Below are 19,032 nucleotides of genomic sequence, written 5' to 3' on the forward strand. Positions count from 1 at the left end.
ACATGTGTAGGGTTACATATTACCTATCTCTAATCAGTTATATTTTATAGTTTTCCAGTTAAAAATCATAACAACTCCAATTTAATCCTCGACTCATCTATCAGCAAATCTCGTCAAGGCTATCTCCAAAATGTGTTTCCCAGAAGTTCAAATTATCACTGTCTCTTTTATATTATACTAGTAGCTGTGCAACTCCACCCAAGGTGATCCTTTTGATCTATGGCAAATCATGACACTCTGATATTCTTCTGCTATAAACCCACCAATGACTTCTTACCTCACTCAGCACAAAAACAAATGTCTTTGCAATGCCTTTACTATCTCGAGAATGTGTGTGTGTGTGTGTGTGTGTGTGTGTGTGTGTGTGTGTGTGTGTGTGTGTGTGTGTGTGTTTTACTTGAGCACTGTTCAGATCTAGCTTATGGCGGTACTGAGGATTGGCTGACTGGCTTTTGGTGTCTCAGGCATGAAAAAAGCAAGCTCAGGGTTATGACACTCCCTATCTATGTGAAACACTTTCTTCAACTATCTCTATTCTGGCTCTATGAACTTTCATGTCATGTCAACATATCAGTAAGTCTCTCTCTCTGACCATATTATATAATATGTCAATGCCAGGACCCCACAATCTCTAGTGCTATCATGCTACTAAATTTATCTCCATTTGTTATATATTTACTCATTAGTGTGTCTCTTTCCACCAGAATTTAATCTATTTGAGGTCTGGGGTGTCACCTTTCTGTACTCACTATTTGGTTCTCCAGGACTAAAACAACAGCCAGCACATAGCATATAACACACACTTGAGTGCACGCACATACATGTAGAAGACAGAAAGAAATGGGGAGAGGGGTTACTTTCCACCTAAATTTCATCCTGAACAAGTCACTTAAAGTTTTCTTGTGTAAATTTGAGGATTTGGATTAGTTTAATTTTTAGATAACTCTAGCATTCTGTCCTGCTATGCTTTTCCTATGGGAGGTCATAGGATTGTCCAATAGTGAAGACAAGACACACAAAAATGTCGAGTACTGCTTGATACCCTTTCTCCTGATTTTTTTTTTTTTTTTAATGAACCAGAGATCTGACAAATTCCTTTTACTTTTCTCGAGAGGGGTATAACTTTTACTCAGTTTCACCCTATTAAAGAGAAATGTTTGGGCTTCACCTAATAGGCCAGGAGCAATTACCAAGGCCCACATTCACATCACAGTAGGTTTCCTTACCTCCACTGCAGTGGCCGGCTGGAACAGGGACTACCAGGACTGCTATGGGCTTGTGGGTTCAGGAAAAAGGCAAGAGGAGAAGTAGCCAGAGCACAGTCAGCACTAAGTGGGACTTTAGTGAGGGACAGGGCTGGAGCCGATGAGGGAGAAAACAAGTGCTGGTTTACTTCATATCCTCGGCAAAGAGTAGAGAGTCTAACAAGGTACCATGGTAGGGGGGAAAAAACACAGGGTCAGTGATAATTTGTCAACCAAAAAGAAACACAGTCAAAGTGAGTTGGCTTAGGAAATAGATTTAAGAAAAGTACTAAAAACTCATTCTCAAGTATTATGACTCAATCCCAGTGTAGATAAAAACATAGTATTTAATTACCTTATTCAATTTTAAGATAAAAAAAACTTATATCAAATTAGCACTTGGTTTGTTTTCAAATGATGCTAGTACCCAGTACTGTTAACTGCTGGCTGTTAAGATATGAATGGAAGTACATTCTACCTGTATTTGATTATATATATTCAGAGAAAATTTTACCTTTCTATTTATTTCCTTGACCAGTTCCAGTTCTTAGAGATGAATATATAGTATGAAGATAAAAGGTAATATATAAAAGTAGAAAGCAGGAAATTACTTAAAATTGTAAGCCTGAAAAATTTCCATAGACTCAACATATTTTTAAGACTGCAAGAAATAAAAATGTTGATATTGGAAAATGTCTCAATTTTAAATAGAATTTTAACTTATCTATAGATTTAGGGACCAGTCAGTGGCACACTCAGTTTAGTACACATATTGCAATGTGTATGGACCCAGGTTCAAACCAACTGCAGAGGAAAAGCTTCTTGAGCAGTATGAAGCAGTAGTGCAAATGACTCTGTCTCTATCCCTCTCTATATCGCCCTACCCTCTTGATTTCTCTAAATCTCTGTCCTCCAATATTAAAATAAATAAATACCAAGTTTCTTTTTTCTTTTTTTTTGCCACAAGGGATATCACTGGGGCTCAATGCCCACAGTACCAATCCGCTGCTCCTGTCAACCATTTTTCCTTTTTTTTTCCCTTCCTTCCTTTCTTTTTCTTCCTTCCTCTTTCTTTCTCTTTTCTTTATACCTGATAGGACAGGACAGAGAGAACAGAGCGAAACTGAGAGGGAAGGGGAGACAGAGAAAAAAATAGACACCTACACACCTGCTTCACCACTCCTGAAGCACCGCCACCCCGCACCCCACCCCCTGCAGGTAGGGAATGGGGGGTGGCTCAAACCCAGGTCCTTGCTCTTGATGATACGTATGCTTAACTGGATACACACCATGACCTGGCCCCAATGCCAAATAATAATAATAATAATAAAGAATTACTTTAAAAATAAGCTCCCTTGTATATATAAACTAGAGCAAATTAGAACAATTACTGTGTCTTATTATTGTATCTCCTTGTTAATCAAACTAATACTTGTTCAAAAAATCTGAGCCTCAAATCTTATCACATAAGATACTGTTTAATCATTTTGATGAATATACAAATAGAATTGTTTTAAAAAACCAGTGAAAGCCAAAGTTCATCTCTTTGCTCCTTACTACCACTGTGCAAGCTGTTTATACACTGGGCATATAAGGTCTATACGAAAAGACTATTTTATTTTATTAATTTTTATCTTTTAATTTATTAGTGACTTAATAATGCTTTACAAGATTTTAAGATTACAGGGTATAGTTCTACGCTGCAACCACCACCAAAGTTCTATGCCCCTGCCCTCACTCCAGTTCTCACAGTCTTAGAGATGGGTTGGTTGTTTTTGATATTGTTTAAACAAAACAAAACAAAACAAAACAAAACAAAATGTTTTTAAAGGAAAGCTGGCGGCTGGAGATGAGGTAGGGAGCATGCTTCACATCTGTGCAGCCCTGGGCTTGACTCCTTGTACCTGAAAATAACTAAACAAATGTTTTAAAGGAATGTGATTTGCAAATATTTACAAACTGGGGAGGGGGGTGTTTCCTAACTTAAATTCAAAGTCACTAAAACAGACACAATAATTACTACTAACATTAATGCACCAACATTTAAGCAGAATGATTTTTTGATCATTTATGTTTTAAGCCATAAGCTTGAATTTTAAAATTTCAAGTTTTCTAAGAAAAGGAGGAGGGAGGGTGAGAAAGAAAGGAGAGGGGGAGGGGAAGAAAAGTCAACTCATATCTATGACCTTGGGCGAACTATGGCAGTTACTGCTGGAGGGAAATGGAAGCACAGAACTCTGGTGGTGAGAACAGTGTGGAATTATACCCCTATTATCTTATAATTTTGTAAATCGCTAATTAAAAAAATAAAAGTATGCTGAGTCTCCCAATTTTATATTCATATAAAATTTTACTATTTTAAAATATTAAACCAATATTTTAATATGTTTTCAAAGTCTAGTAGAATCATTAATTCAATGAGCATACACTAAAACAGAACACCAACAAGACAAAGGAAACCCACTCAAGTGTATTTTAGTACACTATCCTGTCTCTAGGTGAGCACTAACATTCAGGGGAAAATTTTTTGTTGTACACTCCCCTGTCCTCTGAATTACATATTATAGGGCACTTCTTTCTCAGGCTCCCTAGTATGTTGATTAAATTCACTCAGTACTTCTTCATTAAATGAACTGGTGGTGCTTGAAGAAGCTACTCTGAAGTAGGAAGCATCTTCCATTTCTAGCTTTGAAATCCTCATATGTGCATTTCTATATTGGACAACACAAATAAAAGTCAGGACACACCCTGGAGGACTAGGGATTGTATCTACAAGGGCAGATCTGAGGCTCTGAGTTGATAGGTCAGGAACAGAAACACAATACCCTTTCTATTCAAAGGAGAAAGTTTCTCTTCCATTTGTTTTTTTAATACTCAGGGGGCTTAGATATGTTGATCTGATAATAGCATTAGGAAAAAGGGGGGAGGAATAGCCACCTTCATTGTTAACCCACCCCTCAGTTACCTTAAAATGCCAGCTCAAGTTTTAGAATTAGAAACTCAGAAACTCAATATGCTCCAGCCAAAGGAGCTCAGCTCCTGACAGACACAACCCCAACAGGCTTTATCTAAGCAAATGAAGGTGCATTAGTTGGCATTAGTTCAATTCCCAGTATTGTCCCGCTTTTACTCAAAGACCCCAGTCTCCTTACTGAATTCGTAGGCATGGTGCTCCCAGTCTCTCTCTCCTTCGTTTCATCATTTTTCTGGCTACTCAAGCGTTTTGCCCCCTCACAAAGGAGCCTTGGCAGGAAGTTTTCTCTCGGAAGGGGTATGCACTCTATCAGCCAAAAGAAACTTAAAGGTTTCCCAAACTTAAGAGAAAAATTTAAGATAGTTTCTTCAAAAACATGGTATTTAGGACAACCTTGGGTGAGGGGGGAGAAAAAAAGATCTAAGAGCCCAAGAGGCAGTAGTGAGTAGTCCCAGATCTCAAATGAATCAGCTGTCCCCTGATCTGGATGACATCACTGACACTTCGCCTGTAACAAATCAGAGCCCCAGAGAGCACCTTTTCCCTCCTCAGTGACAAGCACCAAACTCCCTCCCCCACAAATTAGTTGCTTTCAGAAGCATGAGGTCTGGCAACAGTAAAGACTCTGGCAGAAAGTATGCATACCAAGTTGAAAACTCACACTGTGACAGAAACACTGTTAACATAGGAACCATGAGCCAGGTTAGAAGAGTTGCTGTAGTGGGCAGGAAATAGGAAGAAAGCATAGTAAAGACCTCAAATCAGTAAAAGAATGAACTGAGAATATGTGGACATTTCTGAACCACTATTTATTCTCAAACCTAGGCCTAGTATGTTGTAAAGTCAAGTTATCAAATAAACTGTGTAGCTAAAAACAACAGTTAGCAAAATCAAGGAGTAAACAAATGCCATGTTCCACGGTTACACAGCACCTGCCAATTCTGACAGATTCCTCTCATTCATCTATATGACACAGTATATGAAACTGGTTTTCTTGTGTAATCTCCTAAGAATTAATTCATACACTCCAGCCGACCTTTTATCAACTGTAGGTTACAATCCTTTAGGAAATCATGAAACCGATTTAGTAAACTATGACAACATTTTCATAAACAGGAGACAAAATTCAACAAAGAAACACTCTATGAACTTCTGGCATGAGAATTTAAAACTGTGCCAATACGTCTGTGGTTTTGTTAGTACTAGGAAGTTTGGCAGTTCCCTGGGACCAGTAACAGCAGCCAACAATTTACAATATAAAAAATGAAACATCCACACTTTCTTATTCATTCAAATAATAATTACTTACTAACTGTACTACTAGCCTTCTTAAAAGTACCCTGTAGGGAGTCGGGCTGTAGCGCAGAGGATTAAGCGCAGGTGGCGCAAAGCACAAGGACCGGCATAAGGATCCCGGTTCAAACCCCGGCTCCCCACCTGCAGGGGAGTCGCTTCACAGGCGGTGAAGCAGGTCTGCAGGTGTCTATCTTTTTCTCCTCCTTTCTGTCTTCCATTTCTCCTTGTCCTATCCAACAACGACAACAATAATAACTACAACAATAAAACAACAAGGGCAACAAAAGGGAATAAATAAATAAAATAAATATTTTAAAAAAAATTTTTTTAAAGTACCCTGTAATTTACAAAAGCAAAAGTTACTCATAAGGGCTTAGGGACTGGGCTTCTTTAAAGAGCTCAGCTATTATTATTATTATTATTATTATTTTAATGTGGAATACTTTATAAGTTTGGGAGTCATCCATGTGCTACGCTAATCTTCTCTGTATTGTTCCAAAGTAAGCACAATACTTTAATTATGGGAAATTTAATCACAGGAAAGTTGTCAAATCAAAAGATATGTTCAAATTTCCCTAGTTCAAATTTATGTAACTAAAATCACATTATTATTAATGTATTTTAATTGTGAAATATTAATATCACAAGTATAATAAAGAAATATGATTCATGGGAGGTGCCTCAAGATTTGTAAATGACTTTACCCTCTATCTGGTCTGTTTCAGTTTGAGTACTGATCATGTTTTATCAAATTTTAGGTAATAATACTTTAATGCATTCAGCCTTAATTTCAATTATTTAAAATGTTTGCTTAATATCACCCTTACTTTTACATATTTGAATTTAGCATTCTTCTAAGTTAACAGAGTCTGAAAAGCATACAGACATTACAGACCTATTCCAGATCTACTAAATCTCTTGATATCCTTTGTATCGTTTGCTATATACAAAGCTATAAAATTATGTTATACATCAAGATTTTTTTCCTCTAGAGAAACTATTGGTATAATCAGATGTAGCATTTATTGTCTTCTATGAAAAGAACTACTCTTAGAGATATTTTCCTAAAACTTTTTTTGAATTTTATATGCTTGGGCAGGAAGACAGCTCATGTCACCATGCATGAAACCCTAGCACTACACTGGAGCACCATGGTATTGGGGAAAGCTCCATGGATGGAGGAACAGAGATGTTTTATCTTTACCTCTATCTTTTTATTTATCTTGGAGGAGAAAGAAAAGGAGAATTTTACATACCAAAGAGACAACTTAATTCTCTTGTTGGCTGCATTGTTCATGTCATAAACTCTCACCAGATCTTTCACATTTAAAATAATCACAATCATCAGTAATAAGCTGACCACAGATATATTTAGATCTCTGTCATCAAGATTTTTTATATTTATTTAATTAATTAATTAATTTATTTATTTATTTCCTTTTGTTGCCCTTGTTTTATTGTTGTGGTTATTGCTGTTGTTGTTGATGTCCTTGTGGTTGGACAGGACAGAGAGAAATGGAGAGAGGAGGGACAGAGAGGGAGAAAGAGAGACACCTGCAGACCTGCTTCACGGCCTGTGAAGTGACTCCCCTGCAGGTGGGAGGGGGGGGCCTGGAACCTGGATCCTCATGCTGGTCCTTGCACTTTGCACCACCTGCTCTTAACCCGCTGCGCCACCGCCTGGCTCCCAACAGATTTTTTTTTTTTTTACACTGATGCTGAAGGCTCTACAATCAACTGGAAGGCAGAGTCTGAATTTATTTATTTACTTTTCTGTCTCCAGGGTTATTGCTGGGGCTTGGTGCCTATACTATGAATCCACTGCTTCTGGAGACTTTTTTTTCTTTTCTTTTGTTGCCCTTGTTGTTTCTCATTGTTGTGGTTATTATTGTTGTTACTGACATCATTGTTGTTGGATAGGACAGAGAGAAATGGAGAGAGGAGGGGAAGACAGAGGGGGGAGAGAAAGACACCTGCAGACCTACTTCAGTGCTTGTGAAGCAACCCCCCTGCAGGTGAGGAGCTGGGGGCTCTCGAACTGGGATCCTTATGCTGATCCTTACACTTTGTGACATGTGTGCTTTGTAACCCGCTGGGCTACCGCCCCACCCCATGAACTTTTTTTTTTTTTTAAATCTGTGTACTGCTCAGCTCTGGTTTATGGTAGTATGGAGGATTGAACTTAGGACCTGGGAGATTCAGGCATAAGAGTATATTTGCATAACCATTATGCTATCTCCCCCACGGAAGTCTGAATTTTTTAATAAAGTACTGCCTCAGAGTCCCAGGGGGAAAAATGTAGCAGTATAGCTGCAAAGTGCTTATACTACAAAGAAGAGGATCTTAGGTACAGGCCCCTGATATTATCACTTGGACAATTACCAGACTATTCCACTGGACTGAGTCAGAAATTCCAGAGCTCTTTTTTTTTTTAACTTATTTATTTTGGATAAGAAAGATAAACTGAGAGGGAAGGGAGAGGGGAGGGAAAGGAGAGTTGAAAGGGGAGGGGTGGGAGAGTTCAGAGGTTAGGGGTAGGGAGGGAGAGTTGAAAGGAGAGGAGAGAGGGGAGGGGAGGAGAGGAGAGAACAGGGGAGGGGAGGGGAGGGAGAAAGGAGGGGGAGGGGAGGGGAGGGAGGACAGACAGCTAGCTGCATCACTGCTTTATGCTTGTGAAGTCTCCCCCTGCAGGTAGGGACTGGAGGCTTGAACCTGGTTGCTTGTGCATTATAACACTTGCACTCAACCACCTGTGCCATCACCTGCTACCCCCCCCACCCCAAAGTTCTTCTTAATCAAAAAGTAAACTAGTGGTCCAGGAGATGGCGCAGTGGATAAAGCACTGGACTCTCAAGCAGGAGGTCCCAAGTTCAATCCCTGGCAGCACATGTAACCAGAGTGATGTCTCTTTCTCTCTCCTCCTATTTTTCTCATAAATAAATAAATAAAATCTTTAAAAAAAAAAAAAAAGTAAACTAAGTCCAAGACCCAGAAAATGAGAATTACTTACACAGAACTGAATGAATTATCAAAGAACGATATTAGTTTGGACTATTCTCTTAAAGTTTGTTTTTGGAGGAGGGATATATAAATAAGCCCAGTCTCTATACAAACTCTTAACAATTGAGTAGCTTTTGCCTCTGTAAATTATCAAGCATTTTTAAGGAGTGCCAATGAACATGCCTGAGAACCCAAAGCGAAGTTCAATCAATAGCATTACCTTATGCTAGAGCTCAGCAATGCTCTCTGGTCCTCTCTTTCTCCTTCTCATTCTTTTTATCGTAATAAAATAAGTAAAGCTTTTTTGTTTTTCTTCATGAAACAGAGAAGGCACAGAGAGAAAGGGAAAGGGAAGAGTGGGGGGAAGGGAGAGAAAAAGGGAACTGTTTTGCTGGCTTAATAAATAAATCTTTTAAAAATAAAATGAAGGTACTAAGTAGTGGTGCACATGGGTGGACCCACATGTTACAATGCACAATGATCCAGGTTCAAGCTCCCAGTCTCCACCTACAGGGGGAAAGCTTCATGTGCAGTGAATTAGTGCTGCTACGGGGATGAGGGGGTGTGGGGGGTGTGTGTGTGTGTGTGTGTGTGTGTGTGTGTGTGTGTGTGTGTGTGTGTGTGTGTGTGTGTGTGTGTGTGTGTGTCTCCATCCCCATCCATGTGGGGGGTGTGTGTGTGTGTGTGTGTGTGTGTGTGTGTGTGTGTGTGTGTGTCTCCATCCCCATCCGTCACTCTCCCATTTCCATCTCAGTTTCTCTGTCTTTATCATATTTATATAGTTTTTTTTTTCTCCAGGGTTATCACTGGGGCTCAGTGTCTACGCTACAAATCCACTGCTCCTGGAGGCCATTTTCCCCCCATTTTTGTTGCCCTTGTTGTTATTATTGTTATTGCTGTTGTTCTTGTTGGATAGGACAAAGAGAAATCTAGAAAGGAGGAGGGAAAAACAAAGAGGGAAAGACAGACACCTGCAGGCCTGCTTTACCACTTGTAAAGTGATTCTCCCCCCTCACAGGTGGGGAGCCAGAGACTCAAACTGGGATCCTTAACGCCAGTCCAAATGCACTTAACCCATTCTGCTACCGCCCAGACCCCAAAACATATTTTTAAATAAATAAAATTAGGCAGGGGTAATAGCATAATGGTTATGCAAAGAGACTCATGCCTGGGGCTCCAAAGTCCCAGGTTCAATACCCAGTGATAATACCTGGTGATAAGCCAGAAGTGAGCAGTGCTCTGGTTAAATAAATAAATAAATAAATACCACTGATGAGATTGTAGAGAAATGGGAATCCAGGGGAAGGGTAGTGGCACACCTAGTTGAGCGCATATGTTACAATGCCCAAGGACCCGGGTTCAAGACCCTGGTCCCCACCTACAGGAAAAAAGCTTTATAAGTGGTGAAACAGTGCTGCAGGTATCTTTCTGACTCTCTCCCTTTCTTTTTTTTATAAAGCACATTTTCGTTATTGTTATCTTTATTTTACTTATTTATTGTTGTAGCTATTATTGTTGTTGATGTTGTTGTTGTTGGATAGGACAGAGAGAAATGGAGAGAGGAGGGGAAGACAGACAGGGGGAAAGACAGACACCTGCAGACCTGCTTCACCACCTGTGAACCAGAGGATCCTTAAGCTGGCACAAGCCCTTGTGCTTTGCACCGTGTATGCTTAACCCACTGTGCTACCGCCCAACTCCCTCTCCCTTTCTATCTCCCCTTTCCTCTCGAATTCTGGATGTCTCTATTAAGCAAATAAAGATAATTTTTAAAAAAACATAAAGAAAAGAAATGGGAATATTGGAATGAATATAAAATGGTGTGTATACTGTGGAAAGCAGAAAGGTGGTTCCTCAAGGAGTGACCGTATGATCCAGCAATTCCACTTCTAGATATCTACCCAAAAGAATTTAGAGTAGGATTTTAAATAGATATTTGTACCACCATATTCATAGTAAAATTACTCATAATAGCCAGAAGGTGACACAAACCAAATGTCCATGCACAAATAATGGGTAAACAAAATGTAGTATAAACATATAAAAATATTATGTAACTTGAAAAGAAATGAAGTACTGGCACATGGGAAATACTGATTAACCTTGAAAAAATTATACTAAGACACCAGATACAAGAGATCACAAATTATATTACTGTATTTACAAGTACTGTCCAAATCAAACAAATCCAGAAAGTAGGTTAGTGAATGATTATACCTAGGATTGAGAGAGTGTGGAATAGGGAATGACCGATAGTTGCTTTCTGGGTGAAAATATTCTCTTATTTATTTTTAAATTTTATTTATTTATTTATTTATTTATATAATAGAGAGAACCACAGCATGACTCTGGCACATGTGGTGGAAGAAATCAAATTGAAGACCTTATACTTGAGAATCCAATGCCTGCTACAAACCTTTAAATATCAAACTGTGCTCAAACATTTTATTTTTTGTGGTTCATAACTTCCTGGCTTTTTATTTGTGAGGTGCTGGAGATCAAACCTAGGATTTCATTTATGCGAAGCATATGTTCTACCACTGAGCTATACCCCTAGTACCAAGACTTCTGTACTTTAAATGCAAAATCATATTTTGCCTTAATGCACACTGCCTACAAAGACCTACCTACTTCCATACTGAAGAAGAGCAACAGAGTTTCGATTATTTGTCAGATGATTGATTAAGTATGTAAGTCAGATAAGCAGGGGGTCGGTGGTAGCGTAGTGGGTTGAGCATAATAAACATTATGAGTTTACTGACTTAAAATTTGAGTCTCTATATCAAATTAAAAGCTTTTTTAAAATTTTTTTATTATTTTTATTTATTTATTAGATAGAGACAGCCAGAAATTGAGAGGGAAGGGGGTGATAGAAAGGGAGAGAGATAGAGAGATACCTACAACACTGACTCACCACTCCTGAAGCTTCTACCCTGCAGGTGGGGGGGACCAGGGGCTTGAACCCAGGTCCTTGCACACTATAACATGTATGCTTAACCAGGTGCGCCACCACCCGGCCCCCTATAACAAGCTTTTATAAACAAGCCAAAGGAGCTTTACAAAAATCTGAGAACAACATAATTCAGTTTCTACAAAATCCTAACATGACAAGAGAATTACCATATTTCACACATTAGAAAATGCATATGATGTATATGTGTAGTATAGCTTAAATCTTATTGTACTCTAATTAATTTCATGAGTTCCTGAGATTAGAGCCTATAGTTGTTTTTCTTTTATACAGTACCTGGCACTGAATCAAAAGCCACATGCATAGAAGCTATGCTGGCTGGATAGCCAAGTTACTTTCTTGGACCTAGAATTAGCATTTTAAAAAGCAGTTAAGGGGGTTGGGCGGTAGCACAGTGGGTTAAGCTCAATGACTACAAGCACAAAGACCAGTGTAAAGATACTAGTTTGAGCCCTTGGCTCCCTACCTGCAGGGGGCTAGCTTCACAAGCGATGAAGCAGGTCTATAGGTGTCCATCTTTCCACCTCTCTGTCTTTCCCTCCCCTCTCCATTTCACTCTGTCCTATCCAACAGCAAGGACATCAATAATAACAACAATAATCACAACAATGATAAAACAACAAGGGCAACAAAAGAAAAAAAAAAGAAAAGAAAAAAGCAGTTAGATGAATTTGGCTAGTCAGATTCATTGTACTGCCCCAATAGAATTCTAAGAGAAAAAGCAGGCCAACAAAATATAAGATACTAAAACCTGTGGTCTGAGGTGGCATAGTGGATAAAGCATTGGACTCTCAAGCATGAGGTTCCGAGTTCAATCCCTGGCAGCACATGTACCAGAGTGATGTCTGGTTCTTTCTCCTATCTTTCTCATGAATAAATAAATTCTTTAAAAAAATTAAAACCTAAAAGCAAAGATTATTTACCTCTAGAAAATAAACAACAGGTAAAAGGCCAGTTCAACTTTGTCCCCAAACTCCAGCTCTTGCTTTCAAGTTCTCAGAAAAGTGAGTTTCTCATGCTATGAGACAGATATAGACTTTCCACCTTAACATTCTCAAAAAGTTTAGTCTACTAAAACTTATTAAATTCTAAAACATTTTTAAGACTGTGATGGGCACTTAAGTGGCTCAACAACAACAACAAAATGAGACAAAAGAGAGAATTTGGGGTGGGGTGGGTTAGAGAGAGGGAGGAAGATCTAACTTAGCAAGAGAACTTGGCTGATCCATTTGGCTTCCCTGAACCAAACAGGACTCCATAGGAAGAAAAAAGAAAAGAAAAAAAGAATCTACTCAGGAATGTGATTTTACAAGTGATACTAAGAACAGTCCACAATGAAGACTTCTAAGGAGGAAATCATAGTAGTAATCATCTACTTACAAGCTGCCTCTTCTTGGAAGACTCAACTCCTTCTGAAAAACAAAACACAAGCAAAAGTTAGAAATAAGGATCTCAGAAGAGAAAACACAAGTAGAACCTGAACTGGAATTGGCATGTTGCACCAAAGTAGTAAAAGACTCTGGGGTGGGAGGTGGAGGGGAGAATACAGGTCCAAAAAAGTGACAGAGGACTTAGTGGGGGGTTATATGGAAAACTGAGAAATGTTATGCATGTACAAACTATTCTATTTACTGTTGAATGTAAAACATTAATTCCCCAATAAAGAAATTTAAAAAAAAAGAAAGAAGGATCAATTTGCATGATATCTGTTTGCATTAAATACTCTGGGACGTCTACAGCATCACTTTAATAACAGTAAAAACCAAATATTTCAGAATGATGACCTTTTCTTTGTCTCTAAGTTTTGGTTTTTTGTGTTGTTGTTGCTGCTACTGCTACGAGGGCTATTGCTGGGGCTCAGTGCCAGCCGGTATTATAAATCCACTGCACCCCGTGGATGTTCCCCAACCCAGAATTTTCTTTCGATTCATGTATTAGAAAAGATGATATTGTGCCTCTCAAGGCCAAACTTGTATGACTGTGTTAAGCAAAATAAGCAAGGAAGTGAAGAGACAACTATAATATAATCATTTCTTGACTAAGTTGTCTACATTCACTGTCTTTAAGATTTATTTATTCTTCAACACACTGCAAAAATCGCCACACCTACCAACCTATTTAAATAAATCATTTTTGCCAGGCTAGTTTACATGTAAAGAACCTCCAGCATATTTTCAGTCTATCTTTTTTTTTAAATATTTTAATTTTATTGCATAGAGGGGGGAAGGGGGGAGAAACCACTGCAGCACTACCTTGTGAAACTTTTCCCCTGCTCCTTCTGTTTCCCACTTAAACCATGAGGCCACCATACCAACTATATTTTGATTCTTCACTCAAAGTCACCATCATTCATCAAGTCATGACAATTTTACATTCAAATATATATGTCTCTAATCTATCGATTTCATTTGATCTCCACTGTCAGGTCCTCCAGTCCAAGTCAGCATCTTCCTGTAATATTGTTCTAATTGGTCTCCCTTTAGTTTTATTTAGTCTCCCTTTAGTTTTATTTCCACAAAAAAAAGATTCTTCAACAGATACATACCTAAAACCCTTTCTGAGTCTTACAAAACACTGTTTGGCTACAACTACCTACCTCAGAATCATTTGCACAGGGACTGGAAAAATAACTGATAGAGCATCAGACTTTGAGATTTAAGATTGTTGTTTTAATCCCTAGCACCATGTATGTCAGAGTGGTAATCTAATTTCTCTCGTGTAAGATTCTCTCACATGTAATAAGTAAAATAAGTCTCTTTTTTCTAAAGAATCATTTGTACAATTCTAAAGGCTTATTGCACTTAATATTTCTCAGACATGCCATATTCTCTTGCCCTCAGGTCTTCACACCCATTGCTATTTTTCCTATAATACTTTTTCATATCTTTGTGTATATTCTTATATCTTAGCTTGAACCTCATTTCCTCAGAGATTTCCCTATAGATAGTTTCCACAGTCTCTATGTAATCCCAGTGCTTTACTATAATTAACTGTTGTTTTTTTTTTTTCCTCCAGGGTTACTGCTGGGCTCGGTGCCTGCACCATGAATCCACCGCTCCTGGAGGCCATCCTTTTCCCCCTTTTTTGTTGCCCTTGTTGTAGCCTCGTTGTGGTTATCATTATTACCATTGTTGATGTTGTTCGTTGTTGGATAGGACAGAGAGAAATGGAGAGAGATGGGGAAGATAGAGAGGGGGAGAGAAAGACAGACACCTACAGACCTGCTTCACCGCCTGTGAAGCGACTCCCCTGCAGGTGGGGAGCCGAGGGCTCGAACCGGGATCCTTATGGCGGTCCTTGTGCTTTGCTCCTTGTGCTTTGCACCGTGCGCTCAACCCACTGCGCCACCGCCCAACCCCCTATTAGTAACTGTTTAAATGTCTTGTTTTTCTGGCACTATTAGCTCTAGAGAAACAAAGGTCAATCTTACATTTTCTCAAAACACCCAGTTGGTCTAACACCAACACCTATCCTAGAAAGTGCCAAATGAATATTTGGTTTTAAAAAAAAAAGTGATGGCCATACCACCCTTAATGTGTCCCCATCTCATTTGATAAGCCAATAAATTAATCAAGTAAATGGTACCTAATACTATTATCATCATCATCATCATAAGGCTCACAGTCAGGTTTGCCTGCTCATTAGGAGTAATACTGATGAAAATTGCTAATTGCTATTAACTCAGCAAAAGAGGCTTTACTGGAAGCAGTACTACTATTATCAATTACATTACTTATATAGCCATTCGACTCTCTGAAGGGAAAAGGAGGGAGGGAAGAAGGAAGGAAAAAAAGGAAGGAAGGACTGAGAGGAGGGAGGGAAGGACAGAGAGAGAGAAAGAGGGAAGGAAGGGAGAACGAACCCTTTCAGGAAAGAAAAACATAACCTACCAAGATAATCTACTTTAATACCACTTACCAACTGGTCCCAAAAGGACCATTATTCTCAAATACAACTATCTCCTTAGCTCTGTCAGCAAATAAATTTGCTAGAAGGTATAAAGATCTCTTTTTTCCAAGTAGAAAATGTACAACTACTATTGCTTTGGGCATTATGGTGTTTTAGTTCCACTCAACACACATAAATGTGAATCTACTTTGAGGTCAGAAACCAAAGGGGTAATCAGTGTATATGCAGCTATGATGTACCAGTGAAGCACAAATGCATTTCATTCTAATGGTTCAGTTTGCTTTCTGCATTAAATTCACATCGCATCACTCTGAGAATAGGTTCCAATGATAAAGTACTTATATTATGTAACAGTGTTAAGAAACATGAGAACAAACATAAAATATGGAAGTCAGAAGCAAGGCTCATGTTAAGGCTCAAAGACGTAAAAATCTCAATGATCTGGGATTTCACACACTACTCAGACTTAGGTATACTGAGTATAAAAGTTAATGAAAATGTACACGGGGCTCTTGGGATAGCATAATGGTTATGCAAAGCGGTTTTCATACCTGATGCACTAGAATTGTATGTGTGAGTCCTAGGTGTAATCTCTAGTACCGCATATGCCAGAGTGATGCTCTTGGCTCTCTCTCTCCCACACAATAAGTAAATGTAAAAAAATAAAAGTTTTTTAATCTTAGTCTCATTCATATATACATTTGTGTGTGTACCTCCAGGGTTATCGCTGGGGTTCAGTGCCTGCACTACAAATTCACTGCTCCAGAAGGCCATCTTTTTTCCATTGTTGTTTGCTGCTGTTCTTGTTGGATAGGACATAAATTGAGAGAGGAGGGAAAGATAGAGAGGGGGAAAGAAAGAGACAGCTGTAGACTTGTTTCACCACTTGTGAAGTGATCTTCCTGCAGGTGGGGAGCCAGGGACCTGAACTGGGATCCTTGCATGGGTCCTTGTGTTTCATACTATGTGCACTTAACCTGGTGCGCTACCACCCAGCCCCCAATCTCATTCATATTTTAATGGTAATTCTTTTTAAAATTTAATTGTTTGGGCAGGGGAGATAGCATGGTGCTTATGCAAACAGACTTTCATTGCTGAGGCTCCAAGGTCCCAGGTTCAATCTTTAGCATCATCATAAACCAGAGATGAGCAGTGCTCTGGTAATCAATCAACCAAATAAATATTTATTGAATGGAGACTGGAGAGGGGAAGAGATAAAAAAAAAGAGAGAGAGAGAGAGAGAGAGAGAGAGAGAAACAGAGGAAGAGGGAGAAGGAGAAGGAGAAGGAACTGCTGGGAACACAGCTTCACTGCTCACAAATCTTTCCACCCTGCTGGATGGAACTGGGGTTTGACAGTTTGATTCTTCATCTCTAACAAGGAGTTGTATTTTTTTTAAAAAAAAAAAAATTTGTTTATTTATTTATTCATTCATTATTGGATAGAGACAGAGAAATTGAGAGGGGAGGGAGAGATAGGGAGACAGAGAGACACCTGCAGACCTGCTTCACCACTTGTGAAGCTTTACCCCTGCAGATGGGGACCAAGGTCCTTGTGCACTATAATATGTGCACTCAACCAGGTGCGCCACCACCTGGCTCCAGGAGTTGTATTTTTCTAATCTGGCCTACCTGCAACAAGAATCTAATATACGATGAGGTATTACTCTCAAAAATTAACCCAGCCTCTAAAATTCAAGGCTCCACTGTTTATAAAGTCTCTAATGTTTTGGTGGGGGCACAGATCTTTGGTGGTGGGTGTGATGTGGAACTATATCCTATAATCTTCCAATCTTCTTAACCACTATTATTTTTTCCCTTTTGTTGCCCTTGTTTATCGTCATCATTGTTGGTATTGTTCTTGTTGTTGCTGCCATTGTTGTTGGATAGGACAGAGAGAAATCGAGAGAGGAGGGGAAGAGGGGGGTGGGGTGGGGGTGAGAAAGATAGACAGACACCTGCAGACCTGCTTTCACCACCTGTGAAGCAAACCCCCTGCAGGTGGGGAGCTAGAGGCTCAAACCAGGATCCTGATGCACTTTCCACCATGAGCGCTTAACCTGCTGCGCCACTGGCTGGCACCCTTAACCACTCTTAAATCACTAATAAAAATATAAACAAGAAGTCTCTAGACTTTTTTTTTAAATCCTTTTGGATCCCTCAAACTCATGTTTATTAATACTGCTGGGGCCAGATAGTGGCATACCAGGTCAAGTGTACACGTTACAATGTGCAAAGGCCTGAGTTCGAGCCCCCAGTCCCTACCTGCAGGGCAAAAGCTTTGCGAGTGATAATCAGTGCTGCTGGTGTCTCTGTCTCTCTCTCTTTCTATCTCCACCTTCCTCTCAATTTCTAGCTGTCTCTATCAAATAAAGATAAAATAAAATAAAAACACAGGCTAGGGTCCATAAGCAGAGACTACTATCCCTTCAAGTAAATATGCAAACCAAAATTCACAAGCTGGTGTTTGTCTTTTATGTCAACAGTCATCAACATAAAGGCAATTATAGGTCACATATGTCTTTCTTAGTCTCCAGAAGCCTCTCTTGCACTGTATTTGAATTATCTAATCTATTTATATCATTCCTCTTCTTAGAGAAGAAAATTAACAGATTCTAAGAAACAACCTTCCACTTCAAGAAAACTAGATAGACACACTCTTTAATATTTATCAAACAAGTGGGGAGAAAAAGGCTCTCTTCATCATTACAGATTCGCTATTTCTTTATAAAGCCCACAGGTAGACTCATATAAAGGCTAATATAATAAACATTGCTTAGGGAGTGAAGGTAGCAGTAGAGGACAACATTCTAGGGCCCATTCAGAAATCACAATTGATGATAACACCATCCTTTATTTTAGGGTCCCAGTGAGTGACATAAGACAAAAAATAAGGGAGTCGGGCGGTAGCGCAGCGGGTTAAGCGCACATGGCGCAAAGCGCAAGGACCGGCGTAAGGATCCCGGTTCGAGCCCCCGGCTCCCCACCTGCAGGGGAGTCGCTTCACAGGCGGTGAAGCAGGTCTGCAGGTGTCTGTCTTTCTCTCCCCCCCTCTGTCTTTCCCTCCTCTCTCCATTTCTCTCTGTCCTATCCAACAACAATAACATCAATAACTACAACAATGTTAAACAACAAGGGCAGCAGAAGGGAAAATAAATAAATACAAAATAAAAAAAAAAAAAAAAAAAAAAGACAAAAAATAAGAGGGGGTCGGGAGGTAGCCAGCAGGTTAAGTGCACGTGGTGCAAAATACAAGGACCGATATAAGGACCCTGGTTCAAGCCCCCGGCTCCCCACCTACAGGGGAGTCGCTTCACAAGCGGTGAAGCAGGTCTACAGGTGTCTATCTTTCTCTCCCCCTGTCTTCCCCTCCTCTCTCCATTTCTCTCCTATCTGACAATGCTGACATCAATAACAGCAACAATAATAACTACAATAAAACAAGAGCAACAAAAAAAGGAAAAATAAATAAGTAAAATAAATATTAAAAAGAATAAGACAACAAATAAGAGAAGGCTTAGTGACATTACCAGGCATAAAGACTAGGGTTCAAGCCCCCAGTTCCTACCCCTGGGATAGGAGGCACTACACAAGCTGTGATGTAGTGCTGCAAGTATCTCTCTCTCCCTCTCTATTTTG

The 19,032-nt window shown here is 39.3% G+C and overlaps 2 protein-coding genes and 1 non-coding gene across 9 annotated transcripts in view; 1 reads left to right on the forward strand and 2 right to left on the reverse strand.

Moving 5' to 3' along the window:
• IPP (intracisternal A particle-promoted polypeptide) overlaps positions 1-19,032 on the forward strand; it is a 365,210-nt gene that overhangs the window by 187,968 nt on the left and 158,210 nt on the right. The window lies entirely within an intron of this gene.
• The window catches only part of MAST2 (microtubule associated serine/threonine kinase 2), a 129,608-nt gene that overhangs the window by 59,029 nt on the left and 51,547 nt on the right, over positions 1-19,032 (reverse strand). For 5 of the 7 annotated variants that reach the window (XM_007521381.3, XM_007521380.3, XM_060205960.1 and 2 more), the window contains exon 4: positions 12,866-12,897. In XM_007521381.3, the coding sequence (XP_007521443.2) occupies positions 12,866-12,897 (32 nt within the window). Of the gene's footprint in view, positions 1-1,226; positions 1,422-4,396; positions 4,681-12,865; positions 12,898-19,032 lie in introns of those variants that run through there. The other 2 variants (XM_060205961.1, XM_060205962.1) reach the window with 2 other exon arrangements.
• On the reverse strand, positions 5,943-6,044 carry LOC132532524 (U6 spliceosomal RNA). The gene has a single exon (XR_009544472.1). It is a non-coding gene; the product is annotated as a U6 spliceosomal RNA (small nuclear RNA).

This window comes from Erinaceus europaeus, chromosome 13 (assembly GCF_950295315.1).
Source record: "Erinaceus europaeus chromosome 13, mEriEur2.1, whole genome shotgun sequence".
In the NCBI taxonomy this organism is placed as follows: Eukaryota; Metazoa; Chordata; class Mammalia; order Eulipotyphla; family Erinaceidae; genus Erinaceus; species Erinaceus europaeus.